At 36.0% G+C, this 18309-nt stretch overlaps 1 protein-coding gene across 13 annotated transcripts in view; it reads left to right on the top strand.

Moving 5' to 3' along the window:
* The window catches only part of TTC29 (tetratricopeptide repeat domain 29), a 317361-nt gene that overhangs the window by 204468 nt on the left and 94584 nt on the right, over nt 1-18309 (top strand). For all 13 annotated transcript variants that reach the window (XM_085222176.1, XM_085222178.1, XM_085222186.1 and 10 more), the window contains one exon: nt 11708-11931. In XM_085222176.1, coding sequence (XP_085078302.1) covers nt 11708-11931 — 224 coding nt within the window. The remainder of the gene's footprint in view (nt 1-11707; nt 11932-18309) is intronic.

Genomic DNA, 18309 nt, shown 5'->3' with positions numbered 1-18309 from the left:
ATTTTAAAAAGAAATTTACTTTTTTTAACTAAAACAAATACCTCTACAATGATTTGCAGCTGTGCTGGCAGCAGTTATGCACTGGTACTGTATGTTTAAATATGTATTCATTAGTGGCAGGCTGATCAATGGATTCTCAAATCACACGTTGTGAGTCTGGCATTCACTCTACTGACAATTACTAGGGTACAAGGATGGGAATCATCTTTGCAATTTGTAGGTGGAAGCAATCAGCCAGTGTACTACTAATAACACTGCTACCAAGATTGCTTTCTTTACTGTACCTTTTCAGCGGATGATATTTACAGGTAATCTGTTGTTCCTATGTAATTTAATAATTATTGTTTACTAGTGATTCAATAAATTAGCCTCCATATTGCTAGTTATTATTTGACAAACAATTATTTCAGTGACTATCCTGCTTAATATTAAACATCCTTTTTTTTTTTTTTCCATTGACTATAAGATTTTATCACCTCTTAAATAAACGAGTTTAAAGGTAGTGTCACAATTATGAGAAGCAATATTTCCTAAAAAATTATTTCCTAAAATTGTATCCTACATATTATTCTTTTAAATTAAGACAATCTGCTTTCTGTGTAGTTGAAGAGAAAAAAAAAAAGGTTGCAGTCTTTTTTCTGTTGTACATTTTTCTGTATACTGTTCCAAAGTTAGCAACTAAGAAAAATTACTGAAATCTGCTATTGTTATAATTTACTTTCTTTTGTGTGAGTGTGTGTGTGTGCATGTGTGGAAAAATACAGAGATTTTTATAAATAATTTTTTTGTCCCACAGTGATGTGATAGACAGTGCTAAAGGAAAGCAGTCCTTTAATTATATCAAAACAAGATATCGATTTTTTTTTTCCTTAAATTTGTTTTGTTTCCTTCCCTAAGACAGTAACCTGAAATCAGAAGTAGTGTGGTGTGAGAAGCTGGAAATAGAAGGGAAGGAGCAGGGGAGAGAGAGAAGGAAGGTTCCCATTAATGCAGAATGTGTGACTGGTTTCTTGCCACAGGATTTTGTGAGCTTACGAGGTTGGCTGACCGCTGGCCTTTATGGTGCTTCCCCTGATACTGTTCTTTGTCTCGACTCACCAAATCATTAATTTGGTGGCTCAAAATTAGATTGCAGTAAAAATTAAAACTTGTCCTTATGACTCAAAAGTTCATAACGAACTATGAACTAAGTCATTTTCCGTCAAAAGATTGATTCCAGGACTGAATGTTCAAATGAAATTGGAGCCTAGAATGGTCCAGAATTTGATAACGTCATTGCTGTTTCCTAATCTTTTTTGTCAGGGCCAGAAAGATCAAGTAACAGCTCTCTCCTTTTCATACAAATGAAACCATCCGGAGAAAACTATTTTAACCAAAAAAAAAAAAAAAAAAAAAAAAAGAAAAAAAAAAAAGTTAAAGACTAGAAAGAGATACTCTTAAATCTTTCTGATGAGAGAAGTAGCTTTGCTTAGTAGTAACAAAAAATGTCACATTACTGATTTCACTAGGTATATTTCTGTGAATCAGCTGATGGGATTAAACTTGTCGTGTACTCACTTGAGACTCATTGATAGTTAGAAGTCAGCTAAATTATACAGGTACTGGCTAACCTACTTGAGCAAAAACTGTAGTATTTGTTTTTTGTCTTGTGATTGGTTGAGCTTACCTTGATAAATCTACTTCAGCGAAGATCTGCTCTGATATGACTTTTTCAGAGAGGAGACAAGATTATTATGTATGCATTGGGTCAGATGTTTTTGAGGTGTAGTGAATTGTTAAGCGAGGAATTCACCAAAGACTGGTCCATTTAAAGATTAACTGGAACAATGAAAGGAAAAGGCATTCATTCTCTGATAAGCTGTTGCCAGCGCAATTGCGAGCCAGCCAATTCAGTAGTTGGGAAGAGCACTGCAGATTGCATACGGGTGAATGTTTCATTCCTCATAGATTTCTGCAAGATTTTCCCTATGAAAGTGAGAGCATTTTCATATTTGGCAGCTTTTGTATTAAGAGCAGGACCCTCAGTATTCTCCAAGTTCTTGGATTTCTTCCTAAGAAGCAGAGATTCACAGAGTTAGAAGTAAAAGACTGTATTTTGCTTCTCTTTTTCTAGTGAAATGTGATACTGGAATTTTCCACAAGGCTGTGTGGGTCCTTAAGCTTTGGAATTATTACTCAGCAATTTCATTTTTTATCAGAAAGATCTGTGATAATTTCAAAGGAGGAGAGGAGTAGTAAACATTCCTCTTAAATTGCGGGATTTGTGATTTTTCCATTCAAATGATTTCCATCTCCTGCACTGAACTACAAGGAGTGAGGTACTGTTAGTCAGACTTCCACTTTTTTTTGTTTGTTTGTTTGTTTTTTGCTTCTTCCAACCACTATCGAAAAGTGGTGTTTCTTGAGGAAGACAGCTTCTCAGTATAAGAAACCTGAAATATATATTTACATATATATATTTTTTTTTCCTGTAAGAATGATGAATAGTGAATACAGTAACTCTTTTCTTCTACAAACCTTTGTCCTCCTCTGCAAAGAAGTGCAAAGGGGATTTCACATAAATTTAATTCAACTGACTAGGTTAATCACACCATATAATCAATGGAAATAAGTAAGAATAAATCATTTACTTAGTTGAACCCCATCTTTGAGTCTTTAGACAACTGCTCTAGAATAAAGTGAATTGTACTTTTGAAGTATCTGTTTCTCTCTACTGCCTTTATAGTGAGCTCTGGCTGGTCAGCTCAGTTGCAGAGACATACATTTGATTAACTGAACCCCACACTAAAGAATGATTACATTTTGAAAACTGAAAAATAGGTCAGATAGAAGAATTTGGAATGTGCGTTCATTAATTTCTGAGGCAGTGATTCGACAACGAGTTGACAATTTCTAAACAAAAATGACCTGGCATCCATCTTAAAACTTAGATTAGTGACACATAATGTAATATTATTCTATTTTTCATTGAGGGAATTAGAAGGGAAAAAATATTAACTATCCTTTCCCTGTCCCAGGTTCCTGCTATTTTCAATATCAGTCTCAGCTAGGCTGAGTGAAGAAAGACGTGATTATTTCCTATGTCCCTACCAGTTGGTCTCTGGATATTTAACCCCATTTGTCCTCAAGACTAAAGAGGAAGGAACTTTATCACCTGATTAGAGGCCAGTATGATTCAGAGAGTCTGCTAAGAGAGGAGAATGGGGTTTGCGGACTGTTGGAGAAGAGAAGGCCTAATTTGAAGATTATTTTTTTATTTTCATCATAACCTACTCAGCTCTTCTGTCAAACTGGGCTTGTTCTGATCTTGACTGCTGTATTGAATTTTAGCTTTGCATCTGTATTTGTCTTTATTCTCTTTTGTGTGCGTGTTAATGAACCATATGCCAATAACCAAAAACGAATAACTGACTGGGTCTTCACTTAATCCAAATTTTTTTAGTCGCTATCACTTTCATGAAAGTCATCGTAGTTCACCTATTTTATCTTTTCCTAAACAAATCGATTTGGGACTCTTTTTCATCTTGTTGTATTGTGAAAAAAACCTGAGATCTTTACAGGGGCTTCCAGGCATGGACACACATAATTTGGTTTTGGCAATTTTGTTATGGATCCCCCTGAAAAACGCTATGAGAAGTAAAGATCTCAGTGGATAGGGACAATGCTAAGAATAAGGGCTAGTGAAAATATTTTGTTAGTGGGAGGCTAAGCCAAGAAGGGAGGAAAGGCACATATTATTACTAAAAAGCTTGCAAAGGGAGATTTTATACACAGATCAGCTAAGATAGCCTCAGATTCTGCTTTTTCCTTGTATTTCAGTCCTAAGTTGTACAATATTTGGCTATAGTGATGCACACATTGGATTCTTTCTGTGTACAACTCTATTAATATGGAGGGAGAGCTCCAAGCAACTAAAGAAAGCAGCAAAAAGTCTTTGCCTTTCATATTCAGAACCTAGAAAGTTTTTACTCTTCTCACTGATATCAATCTTTGGATGTGACCCCACCTTTTGAACTTCTTTGGTCACATTAGTCAGGATGAGAACTGGTCAAATGTTGTGTCAACTCATTTACATTTTACGAGAGTAATTCTTCATTTTTAGACACTTAAAAACTATGGGAAAATATAATTCAAAACCACAAATGTAGCTTTTCACAGTAAAAGAAATTTTAAATTAAGGCTCTCTACCCAAACTCCCTGCTGAAACATTGCTTGTGGAAAGGGAGATGGCACAAGTTACTTATTGAGCTAGATGATAAATTTTAAATTTCTTTGCCATTGCTTTCACAATATTATTTAAATATGTATTTTTTTTCTATCTGAATAATTTCTAACAATCTTACTTGTCATGACCAGGATTCAATGTTTATTGAACAACTTTCAAAAAGCGATTTTTAGTACTTAGAGACACAGTCTCTTGGTCAGATGAATGATCTCTCTGAATTTCAGGCCTCATAAACATATGATTTACTGTAATTAGGTAAGGATCTACAGAACAGTGTGGAAAGTGAATGGTTTGCCTTTCATAAAGAAACTTCTTTGTACATTTGTGTAATGTGAAAGGTTTTTCTTGAAAAGGTTAAAAAAAAGTTCTAATCAACTTCTGTACATTATGTAGAACTTCATTTTCTAAACTCTGCAAAAGAAAGTTTCATATTTAATGGGAAATCATGAATTATTCCATTTATTATCTACTTCCTCCTTTCAAAGACATGATCTGGATAAAAGGCGGGGTGAATAATTTCAAAAAATACAATACATTTTTAATGGGAAGGTGCAAACTACAGATTCTCATGACTATTAGCAAGTATAGAGGAAACAGAATTTTACTTGCAAAAACTCATCAAACTCTTGCAAAGATAAAATACATGACATACTTTAATAAAGAAGAACACAGTGAGCTGAAGTATTTCTTTTTTATGTAACTTGTTGTTTTTACTAAGTTTGGTCTTACGGTTTTCTGGTGCTTTCATTTCTCCATAGTTCAACAATATTTAGTACTGAAGATAATGTACAAGCTATACACAACTGATGTCTATTTTTAAAGCATTCCACAAAGGTGGAAAGGCATCTCTAACATACAAAGAATTTGAAATAACGAAAGTCAATCTCATTTGCCTTGGTGCAATCATGACTTCCTAATAATTCTCTCAGTGAATCGTTCTGAATCTCTAAAATCCTTGATTTTCTTTCCCTCTTTCTTCATCTTTATTTATTTGTCTTTAGACTAGCAAGTGAGTTCTGATGGATGCTTGAGTGGGTTATCATAAGCAAATGAAACAATGCTCTGGGAATTGTTGATAGCAGTAGTCTGATAATAAATGAATAGCCTTGTATACCGCTTTATGATAATTCAGTGCATCAGCTCTAGCAAGAAAATAGTTATCATTATCTCTTTCTAAGGTAATTTTACTAAGAAAGAAATCTGCAGAAGTTCCTGACTTTATGTCCCTTAGATCAGCTCTTAAGAAATACCTCACTTTGATAAATAACAGTCCATATAATATGGTTGGAATTACTTTTTGTTAACGAACATAATTAATTTAGAAAGATAAGCAGAGAGATTAATGAGTATAATGTACTTTTTTAAATTTTGCTTTAAGTGAAAGCTAATGATTACAGGTATGTGTGCTGTTGTATGAAAAAATATTTCGATGAGGGTGATGCTTTTTCTTTTAGTTGCTTTCATTGCATTTATGTTTAGGAACACAATGTCCCAAAATTTCAGGACTAAATTTGTATTTCCATTTTCTGTGCTAATTAGAATTCTTAATTATTACAGTACTTATATTCATTTTAAAATACTTCTTCTGTGTCATCCTTTGATGTTTATAATTGATTAATTTTTCATTTTATGTAGTATTAAAGTGGCAGCGTAGCTTTGAACAAAAGGAAGTGAGTCCAATCTGTGTTCTTTGCGGGATCTTACTGACAGGTTATGCATCCACTTTTGATTGCATGACTTAGTTTAAAGTGTAGCTTGACAGCAGTCAGACTGTGAGCCAACAGATGAAAAATACTGCACTACATGTGCTGAAAGTTATTATGCCTATATGTATATAAGGTACGGAGTGGCTATGTACTTTATTTTTTTATACACTTCATTTTCTTCTTTCCTTTAACAGTTCTGAATACATACCTCTATAAACCTTTTCCTATTAAAAAAATGTATATATATTGGAATTTTTGCATAAGTCAGTTCCAAGGAAATGTTCTCTCTCCTGGTATGCATAATTTGTCATGGTATGTTTCTTATTTACTCTTCAGAGTAGGGACCTCTTCTTGTAACGCTTGTTTAATTTGTTGTTTTTAATTGTAGGACACTAGCTATTTTGTTTTCATAATTTGGGGATTAAAAACATGCACCTGACCCCAATATCATGTATTTCTCAGATTTAATAATCAAAAATGCTCATGCTACTGTCTGTTACTACTTAATAGCATTTATCATACTTTCATGAGATAACCATATTTCTTTAAAGTATTTAAAGCAGACAGTCCTTAAACTAGGGTTAAAGACGGTTGTGCCCTGTTTCAGTTAAATAGCTCTGTATCATTAGCAGTGTGTGGGGAAAGTTTGTTGAGCACTGAGGGCTTGGCTCACCAAAGCACTTAGCACACATAATTTTTCCCACTAAACTCAGATGCTCAGTCCACCTGGGTATATTTTTCAAATTAGATGTGTACATAACTTTGGTGGATTGCCCCTTAAACACATGGCAATGTAAATTTCAACAGTGTAAGTACATGGCTTTATAACACTGTAGCCTTGATCACAGCATCACTGAAGCTGAACCAGTGAAATCATCCCTATTTACTATATATCTGATAAGTGCTTTTCATCTTCAACAGTGCCATGCAAAAGTGTTAACTGCTTCACAGGTGGGTCATTATCAGAGTTACAAAACCATTACATTTTTTGGACGTCCAACTTTAATTAAATGGTAATTCCTCTTTCAATTCCTAGGCAGAGCAGCCTGACAGTAGAGACTCTTCGAGCATGCTTGTCTTTTGTGTTTTGTATAGTACAATCGGTTTTACTTTATGCACATACTTTTCAAATTTCACTGAGGGAACTGATATGCTCTTGTTTACTCTGTGTGTGTTGGCATACAGGTTGAACACAAAGTAACTAAGTATTCATATACTCGATGTGATTTTGTTTTTCTTGTAGAATTAGAAATGAGAAAAATGAATACTGGTATCTCTCTAAATACATTTAAGAAAATATTTCTAGGTTATTTTTTATTAATTTCGTGGTCCAATTCTAAGACATTTTTATCCATCATTGGCTTTCCAGATCCAGAAGGAAAAAAAACAAATTAATGAAATGTATTTGAATACAATTTCTAAACATTACAATCGTTGGCGTAGTAAGTATTTGAAACTGTTAATGCTTTTTAATTTTACATACTCTCATTGTTTAATCCATCCCATTTTCTGCTTTAGAAAATGAGATTGTACAGTATACTTGTATTGTAGCCAGCAGCGGACATGAACCTACAGTACTAATTAAATCCTAGCAAATTTAAAGATATAAACCTTGTTAAAAAAAAGTAGAATCGTAGAATTGCTCAGGTTGGAAAAGACCTTAAAGATTATCAAGTCCAACCCCAACCTGACCACACTACCCTACCTCTAACAGCCCTCCGCTAAATCACGTCCCTGAGCACCACATCCAAATGGTTTTTAAACACATCCAGGGATGGTGATTCAACCGTAGCCTTCTGTATCTATTTTGCATGTCTGCCATTGACCACTCCGGGCTGGAGGCCTGGAGATGTGAGCTCATAGTAACGAATTCTGTTGTGACATGCTGACTGTTCTGATTATTACCAACACCTGTCTTTTGGCTTCTTAATTTCTGTCTCCTTTTCTCTCTGTGAAGGGCAGAATGCCATAGGACTAGCAGTTAAAGGATGGCACTCCCAGTCTCCAAGCATTATTTAAGAGTCCTATAACAGTACGGTACCAGCAGATGCCTGAGATTCCAGCAGCAGTGTTGTTTCAGTGATCCAGTAAAGATGGGCATTTCTGATTTTTGCACTAGCAAATACAAATTAGAATCAGGCTGTGCTCAAATCAGTTTCCTCAGGGTGACTCAGGCTAGTTTTAGAATAGCAACGACAATAATAAAAGAAGACCATAAAAGAAAATTATCTAAGTAGCTATAAAGTACTGCACCACAGTAACTGCACGTGTGCCAAATGTCTAATACCCAACCAAATCGCTAAGTGGACGTCACGTCACTGTGTGACCCGACCTGCATAAATAAACATCTGATAACATCAACAGAGACCAGCGTATGGGCAGGTGAGCGTCGTCTGTGTGTTAAGTATCATCTGTCGATTGAAATGGATTCAGGAAAAAAAAAAAAAAAATCTGATTTAGATTAGAAACAGAATCATTGCTCTCTGCTTTAAACATAAAGTCGCTGCTCCGGCTGCTCGCGGGGCGGCTCTTCCCTTTGTTCTGGGGCCGTGCCTCCTCGCTTTGGCAGCGGCGTGATTAACGTGTCGTGACTGCAGTTTTCTACATTTCCAGTAGATGCCCCCAGAGACCATTAAACCTCTTGAACGTCTCCAACCAAATAAAAGGGCAGTCTCCTTTCATTTTCCTTCTCCGAGTAACGTAATTGTTCGAAAGAAGCCTAAAATCGGGTGGGTGCGATAAAGTGAAGTAAACTTCTCTATTTCTTAATATATCGTAATTAATGTATAAAATAGAAAGCCGAAAGGCTTAGTGTAACCTGGTTTATTAATGCAGAGGAAATGTGAAGTTAACAGCTGGATTTTATCACAGGCATCTAATTAGGTATCAGTTTTTGATATTGATATTAAGAATAAAGTTATCTGCAGCAATGTATCTCACTTTACACGCTGTGTGATATTACAGGAAGCAATACGAAGAGCATGTTGATTATTGACAATGTATGGTTTATTTTAAGGAAAAGTTCGTCACCTTCACTTCTGTCACCTGCACCCCTCTGGCTAAAAGCAGTGCTTTCTGGAGAGGACTTTTGTCTGGAACCACTAGGAGAACTGAAACAACTTCAGAATTGGTTACTGTGCCAAGCTCTCATTTAGGAGATTTCACCTGCAACATTGATCCCTGTATCATTCATTTCTGCCCTTTCTCTATACTTTGTGTATTATCAGTCACACATCTTGTGTCCTAAACTTCTTAAAGGAAACAAATGTAGTATTTTGCTTTTTGAATATCAGGCAAAACTTTAGACAAAGGATTGTTAAGCACTGGAATAGGCTCCCCAGGGAGGTGGTTGAGTCACCATCCCTGGATGTGTTTAAAAACCATTTGGATGTGGTGCTCAGGGACGTGATTTAGCGGAGGGCTGTTAGAGGTAGGGTAGTGTGGTCAGGTTGGGGTTGGGCTTGATAATCTTTAAGGTCTTTTCCAACCTGAGCAATTCTATGATTCCATAACTTTGGGAGACAACTTAAATCCTCGTGCCTCTAAAATTTGAATGGTTATACAGTAGTAGGTAGTCTCATTGCTTGTATGTCGCCAATCCAGTCCTCTTTATTTAAGAATAAAAGCATTCCATACATTTGACATCTTAACCGCTATCTGTCTCTTTATTAATTGGAGTGGGCTTGTATTAAAAGAATAGTAAAACTAATTTTTAGGACAGACTTATTTTCCAGCATTTTTGTTTGTTTTCCCCTGTTCATTTGGTAATAACACTGTCTTTTACAGAAAATGTGCTTTGATATCAGGTAAAATGCACAGATTTTCTATTGATTCAAATATTGGTACTGGGTATTAAGTGCTAAAAATGAGAAGACCAATATTTTATTTAGTTACTATTAATATGTTTCAGCAGCTTATTACTTCTTTACTTCTAACAAATACAATCATATAAGACATGCACACATATATAATATACAGACCACAGTATGTAGATAAATACAGATATGCAGATGTATGTCTGCTATACAGTCTTTATTCCATTGTTGTGAAATCCTATTACTGAAGGATTCAGTTCTCATCCTTTGAAAGGTGGTGGAAATTTTTTACCTAGAAGTCGTCTTCATTTCTTTAATTGGTTAGAAAGAAATTAAAAAAGAATAAATCTTACATATACCAGGTAAAAAATAAATTGCACTGTGTGAATATAACAACTACGCAGTATCTTGAGGCTGCAAACTGTGAACGTGGGATGTACCAGAAATGTTTTGGCACACAGAAGTGTAAATGTTTAGATATTTCTCTTCTCAGTTTTTGAAGAAAAACGTTGCAAATGTTTTCTGGTAAGGGACAGTTATGTGTTTTCTTTTATATGTGTGAATAGTATGTGTTTTCAATCTTAACAAAACATACACACAAATTCAGAACTGTAGTTTAAGTCCTCACGTATCTTTTAGAGTTGTGTAATGTTTTTGTTTTAAGTTCTGCTACAGAAATGTAAGAAATACATATGCCAGATTTATGTGAATCTACATAGTAATTAATAGATTTATTTTAATGGTACTAAACATGAAATAATGCAGAGTATTTACTTATCATGCCTCATGTTACCATTTACTTTATTGAGATCTAGTTAAGACATTTTTATATAAATTCCATTAAAAAAGCTACAGTAGCTCTTTGTAGGCTAGGACAATTGGTCTCATTGGGCTATTGTTCAGTGTGAGATCATCTGATTTTCTTGCATACTCTGTAAATCTCGGTTTTCAAAATTCCATATTTATTTTATAGCCGCTGAGAATTTGTACTTAAATGGAATCTCATCTAAAAAGATAATTTTAGAAACATATTGAAAACTTGAATGGAATCTGCAAAATAAAATTACCATATCTAGGCCCCTTTCATTTCACTGGGACAAGGATTTGTTTTCTCAAACTGGAGACCTACTTCTGCAGACATTTAGATCTGTACTTCAGTGATGCAGGTGGTCCCATTGGACTCATAGCTTTCTCCAGGATGGGACACAATAATTGTTTCATGCCACATAAAAGAAATGTTTGGATTATTTCCATAAATAATACCTAAAAAGACGTATTACCTCTTGAGACTATTTCATTATGCAATTTTTTGATATGTATATTTTATCAGAATTTATGAATGGGATAACTTGGATATAAATTCATCATTGCATCCTTTGATTTTAAAATTAGGGAGTAAACCAGTCCCAGCCGAAATTCTACGCTAAAGAGAAGCAAAATAATATCTAATGATTGTGTTTCTGGCATAGCATTTGTTTGACATTTTAAACCAAGACATTATATCCTACAGCAAAACTATTTAACATACTTTTTTTTTTTTTTTTGACATGTGGAATGTGCTTCATTTTTCCCTGTGCGCTGTTTTAAAGCAAACTACGAGTTTATTGTGTTTTCATAAACTAATGTAAACATGTATTTTTCCCATCAGTCAGCCTTTTAATTTTTTATTTTTATTTTTATTTTTACCAGTACCAGCTAAAGGGTACCAGTACATTTTGAGCATGTTTGCAAAGTATATTTGGGTATTTATTTAATACTGCCACGTTCACTTCCCTAGGGGGGGATATTTGTAATTGTGTTTTGGCAGAATGCTTTTTGAGAGGAGGAAAGAAAAAACCGTTCCCTGCTGGTGATCTGCAGAGGTCTGGTCTTGAAAGCTGTTTTAATATCCCTACTTATTTGGTAAGGTGGAGAAGAGAATTTGGGTTTAAAGGCTTAAAATCCGTCTTTCTTATTCCCAGTAACAGGAATTCATACAAGGAGAACATCTGCATAGACATGCTGCGACAGGGTTATCACAAGTCCTTCTCCGAGCTCTTCACTCTGATACACAAGTGGAATGCCTTGAGGGAGGCTGCAGGGCCTGGGTCAGCCATATGGCAGCGGCAGTCCCTGGAGGAGCAGCCTGATAAGCTGGATCAGCTTTACCACTTCCTGACCAGGGCTGAGGCAGCCCAGCGAGCAGGTAAATGGGGGGATTGTGGGTAGCAGAGCAGCGGGAGCCGCAGCCACGAATGCCTGGGGGAAGCTTCCAAATTGTTTCATGTATGAATTTGAAACGTTACTGCATCTTAGCACATTTCAGCCTTAGTCAACTAAGCTGTATTTATAGAATAAATGATTAGGAGCTGCAGATATCGGGAGAGGGGAAAAAAAAAAAAGGTAAAACCGTGTGGAGTGCGTTATAATATCATCAGAAATGTTTTGTATATTTATAGCTTTGATAACATCTCAAACATTTTCTCGTAACTTCATTATTTATTGTTTTTCTTTCTGTACTGATTTGATTAGCCGGTTTTGTGTTAGAAAAAAATTAATAGGTGAAATGCTGCTTCTCACAATAGTAGTTGCATAAATTTGATTTTATTAAATACTCTGTCTGCTAACTGTTTGGATTTGTGACTGACCTTAAAAAGACTGTGAATGTGTCAAATAAAATACATCACATAGCTGTAACATGTCACCTGTGAATTACCAGATATTAGTGAAGACGTAACTCCAAATTACTGTATTTTCTCTATTGCCTACTGTTTACTAAGTGCTCTTCTTTATCATTTTGTTTTACTATAAATAGTGATGTAACTTACTTTGTCTTTCTCCTTTCGAATAATTGGAGGGAAGGAAGAAGGTAAAACTACAATCCTGTCTCACAGCAGATCTGATTTCTTTGTATCTGGCTTGTTTCAAGTTGTATTTTCATCATTACAAAGAGAAAAACCTAAAATAAAGCTTGAGAGTTTGAAACCCAAGCTTTCCTATTGAAACTTAGAACACTTCATTTTAAAAGGGAACAGCAATAACAAAAACTTTCAGCACTAAAAAAAAACCTGTTCATTTAAAATGTTTATGCTTACTTTAAAGCCAAAACATGTGTTTATTTAATTGGCTGTAATCCTAGACAGGAAGTCTAACTGGTCCATGATGGAAAGGTATCTTCAGATTTTTCTGAGTATGACTAAAACCGGAACAGGCACCTCTGTAGTTTGCAGGAGTATGAAAGAGCAATTTTACACTGAGACTAGCCTGATATACGTAAGCATTCTGCCTCTATGCTAGTGTTCAAAAGTACTGGATATGGAATATCTGGATGAGCATGCTTCCTGAAGCTGCTTGAGGGGAAAGTACTTTGCTTTCCTTCTGTGCAAGATTTTCTCTAGTTTTACCAACTGGTACGTGCCAATAGAGTTGGCAAGTATCCTCCCAGAGAAGTAAATTCAGGTTCTGCCCAGTGAAAGGCAGAGGCCTTTCTCTCAGTGAATTTGGCATTCATTGCGTGCTGGGTTCCATGAGAGACAGGATGCTGCCAATTGACTGACTGATGGAGTCTTGCCTCTGGAAGGGAGTATCTCCAAATTTTACCTGTTGAAGTTGGTTAAAATGAAAGCTAAGTAATGAGAAACTGCCAACAGAGCTGACAAATGTTTAAGCAGCAAATCATTAATGAATTCTTTTATTGTGGAATGGTGAGAGTTCTGATTTTTCACCAGTTTCAGTATAAAGCTTGGCACAAATCTGCATTTCATGTGAGACCAGAGCTATGGCACGTGAGGGGATGGATTTTGATTCATACTGCAGATGTTACAGCTGGTAGTGCTGCAAATGTAACGTATGAATTACACAGCTCATCAAATACTAATTCAGGAGTTCCACTAATCCAGTTTCTCTCTGATTCTAATCAAATTGCTCGGAGCTCTGGCTTATGATCTTATGACAATTTCAGTTGAAAACATTTTAAAACTGTACCGCAGTTCAGTTCATCCTTCAGCTGGAATTTGCTGCAGCGTAGCAGTCGCAACAGCAGCTGACCTGCTGTGTTTGCTCTTCAGCCACCATAATTCAAGCCAAAGATGGCTTAAAATGCTTGAAGTAATATTTGTGGTAGTGAGGTGTGAGACTTCTGCAGTGTAGCTGATGTCACAAACATTATACTAGCTGAAAATTTACCTGTCTCAGATGTAGCATCCCAAGCTACAGTTGTGGTGAAAAAGAGTTAGCAAGTATGACAAAAAACTTAATGACTTGTAATTTTTTGATTAATTTAAACTTCACAGGAGGATTGTTTTTGAACTGGAAGTGGCAAGACAAAAATGAAACATAGCTTATCTTAGTAAAAAGTTTTCCCATTTGTTGTTTAGTTTTTTCACCTGATATTTTTGTGCCACAGAGTGTAGCTGTCTCATGGTGAATTTCAATTAGATCTGCTGCTCGTAAGTTCAGCATTTTAGAGCTGTTAGTGCAGAGAGAAAGTTAGGCATTCATTCATCCATTTTCCATACTTATTGGTGGAATATGTTAATGTTTTCTTTCCCTGATTGATTGTAATTATTGATGCTACAATGTTGCAAGTAAATTGTTTGCTTAGAATTAATCAAAGCAGTCCATTATGATGTGGGGGCTAATATCAAAGAGCAATTAATTTCATTAATTCTATATTTGAAAATCATAATTGTTTATTTAACAGTGTTTTTTTATACAAACCATTTACCTTCAGATACACCAGTGAGCATTCTCTCCGTTCTCGTTTCTAGTGGAACATTTCAATGGAACTTTGAATCATACAGTAGTCCTTCTTTTTAACTGGTATTATACTGCTTGCAAAATCTGTTTTTCTAACTTTATCTCATTGCCATTGCATTTGAATACTTACAAGTATTTAAAAACAAAAAGTTAACAGTAATCCCTGCATCTTCTCAAAAAAAAAAAAAAAAGGAAAATATCTGGCAGAAATATTGGTGATACTTGTTGACTGCATTCCTCTTTGGTCTTCCTTGATGCGAGCAATGTAAATGTTTTGGACTCCAGAATAGAGTTGGTTCCAATTATTCTTTGAACTTGATTCATTATCATGCACTAGTCTTTCTTCCTACTAGTTTTGATATCAGTAGTTTAAAAGTAAAAAGATGATTTACCTATTTAAATTAGTATAAATAAGTATACTTTTCGGGTGTTTTAAAGAAGAACACAGGATATGTGCCAAAGTAATCTACACAGCTTAGCTTTTGTTGTATAACATGATAATGCTGTATACCTTGATAAATGTTGTCTTTTTCAATAAGAAAAATATATATCTTGAGGCTGTTGAATTCAACACCCTGTTGCCAGACTAATTTCACCAAAAGGTATAATTGTCCTTGGGGTTGATGTTGCAATCCTTTTGAAGAGACATAGCTCCTTAGTACGCACTCAGCACTGTTCTGTGTGTTAGCAAGAGGAAGTGTTGGAAATCATAGTCCCATTCCAGACTGACAGTGAGGACTGCCAACTGAAAATCTTTGGCTGCTGACATCCTTAGAACAAATGATGTTCATACCCTACATAGGCACAGCTAAATAGGGTTAATTTTGTCCATTTTGTCTGTCTAAGACCCTAGATAAAATTTGGCTCTTTATCTTTGTGTGTTTGGGTGAGTCACAGGGAAAAGTAGTAACAAAGGAAAAATGCCCAAGTCCTTTGCTTACCTTTCGGAATTTTTTAACACCCAGATTAATGTATGCCTGGGAGAACAGCTTATTATAATGATGGATGTTGCTGTTTCTCAGACAAAAATACTTAAAGTAGCTTTAATGTGTTCTTTGCATGCATTTTACCGTAAGAGTATAACTGATTCTTTAAATTGTTAGTTGGCCGCTACAGTCTGTCTTATTGTTTTAAAATGGTTTTTGGATCTCTATGCTCATTGGGTGAAGCCACTTCTTTGAATCATCTCCTCAAATTATTGTATAGCTCCAGTTTTGTAAGTTGGTTAGCACTGAGCCTACAAGAAGAATGACAGTGCACGGATTGTACCAAAAAGCATCAATCTGGTATTTCAGAGGGAGGTCAGCTCCTTGGATGACATCTGAATTGCTTATTGAATGGAGGTTTGAATCCAAACCTGTGCTGTAATGTAAACCACAAAGAGCCTACGATCAGTGCTTGCTAGAGTGGTTGGTTACCTGTGTTGCATTCTCCTTACAGACAACGCCAGTCAAGGTACAACTCAAGAATTCTTAAAGGAAGATACCTCTCAGCCATTGACTTTACTTTGCTGGAGCAGGGGAGCAAAACCAGGGGAGGTCCCACTGTTCAGAAGCTGCAATGTGTCAGTCAGTAACAGGCATTGTAGTAGCAGGTGACTCTGTTCCCTGTGTCAGAGCCAGTGCATTGAGCTAATATTCAGTGTGAACATGCTTTCCAAGGGGCAAGACACAGCTTGTTAGCTGATCACTGGGGCAGCTGGTGGAGAGTCGGCATTGTGACCCAGAAGCTGTTGCTTTTCTTAGACCCTGTGCAACCTTTGTGATATGCCAAATGCTAAATCTGTGTATGTGCTACAGGCTGCTGACCCTTGTTCTAGAGAATATCAGAGACAAAGGATTAGAAGGAAGTGCTAACTTAGCTCTTTTTTCCTCACTTCAGTACAGAACAAACTTTTGTCATTCTGAATTAGTATTTGTTCTCGCTGCAAAAGGTTCTTCATAAACTACATGAAGAAGCATGAATCACATTCGATGAGAACATTTGGTGCGTTAATACTAGAAAATCTTTCTATGTTTGAGTACTGAAGGTCGAAAACAGAATTTAGCATTTTACAGGGACAAACTTTTCTATAAGATTTCACTTATGCCTCAGGCTGGGTTAGAAAAGAATGTGATAAACTTATTACCCATGTGATGTTGGAGGGGAAAGAAAAAAAGAAAGAAGGAAAAGCTAAAGATACCAAAAGTTCCTTTAATATTTTCTAGGAGAAGGTAATTTTGGTTTGGTTTTGAGGGAATGGGCAAAGGAATGCTTTTGTTTTCTGAAGCAGGCTTGTCCTCTACTTTATGCTGTTCACAGGAAAAAAAATGTAGTAGTTGCTAGAGAACAGTGGAGTGACTAGCTATAATTTATTATTATTATCTTTTAAAAGTAAAAGGATTCTTCCCTGGAATGATGCTAGCTGACTTCAACGGAAGTTGCATTTCTATGTTATAAATTGTCCTCAATGCCTCTAATTGAAGTAGTATGTTTTTATTTTGTTGGCTTGGAACCCCCCATTGGTGTCACAAATGACCAGTTGAGTTGCCTTATGTTACTATTACTAGAGAACTTTATCCATATATGGCAATGTATATCCAGATAATTTCTTAGCACCTTTGCATAGATTGTACTTTGAATATATTCTGTTTATGTACTTAGTGATGGAGGGAAGGTGTTCACCCTGTTTGCCCTGCTGCCTAATATCTATGAAATGGAAGCTGTGCATGCAATTTGATTGTGTCCATGCTACTCCATGGTGCCCTTTGTTCATTTGCATTTGTGTATATTAGCTCAGTGAGTACAGCTTATGGCTAAGATTTTTGGAAAAAAGTTCCTATCTGCAAGTGTAAAGGCATGGTTGTCCTGAGCAAGCAGATGGGACTGATTCTTTGCTGTGTATGAATTGAGGTAAAAATAAACTGACTGAAGCATCATTCTTTTGCTGTTGATGCTCCGTATTGGCTCAACAGCCTTCATCCTGGATGTTTCTGAATGTGAACTGTTCATGACATCAGCTGTCTTCTTGCTACTCAGTCCCCATATTGATCTCTCAGACAAGAGAAAAATGAAACTTCCAGTACTAATGGTGTCTCATTCTGACATAAAAAATGACTCCTAGTGACTCCAGTGATCTTAAGGCACTCCTTGATATGTCTTCAAGGATGAGTGGTCAGCTATAATTCAGCCATACTTGCTAAAAACAAGTAACTGAACTGGAAGATGAGTGTTACCAGCTGTTGAAAAGTTTCCACATGGCCTTTGCCTGGCAGGAACAAAGGACTGACTGGTAGTCCCTTCAGTAGAAAATATTTGGACAGAGATAGATGTTGAAAATTTTCTTTCTGATACCTGTATTTTAAAGGTGAGTTTCTGAAGTGCAAGTTTTGTTTTCCGTTAACAAGAACAGTGTTTTTTCTTCTTCAGGGAAAACACTGAGCCAGGATATCTTCATGAAGTTGTTTTCATCTCCTCTCTAAAAGTCACTATAGTACTTCTTTTCCTTTCTTTTACTACATTCTGTCAACAAGCAGATGATACAGCCGTGGCAGCAGTAGTACTTAACTCCTAAGTCAGTTGGGATTGGCATACCCAGCCTCCACCTCTCTATCCCTGAGCACTGCACTATTCAGTTGATGAATAGCTGAACACCAGTGTGCAGGCCACAAACCTGAATTACTCTCTGCTCCATGCATACCTTTGCTTGCCAAATGTTCCTGATAACAGTCCAAGTACAAACTGATGTTTTACTCAGTGGACTGGTCCAAGGACTATGGCTTTAGCATAACAAGGAGAGAGTCTACATGGCTGTTGAGATGCACATGAAGAGATTCCTGAGAGCAGG

This window comes from Meleagris gallopavo, chromosome 4 (genome assembly GCF_905368555.1).
Source record: "Meleagris gallopavo chromosome 4, MGAL_WU_HG_1.1, whole genome shotgun sequence".
NCBI lineage: Eukaryota > Metazoa > Chordata > Aves > Galliformes > Phasianidae > Meleagris > Meleagris gallopavo.
Note: the sequence above shows the minus strand (reverse complement) of the source record. Positions and strands in the feature narration are given on the sequence as shown.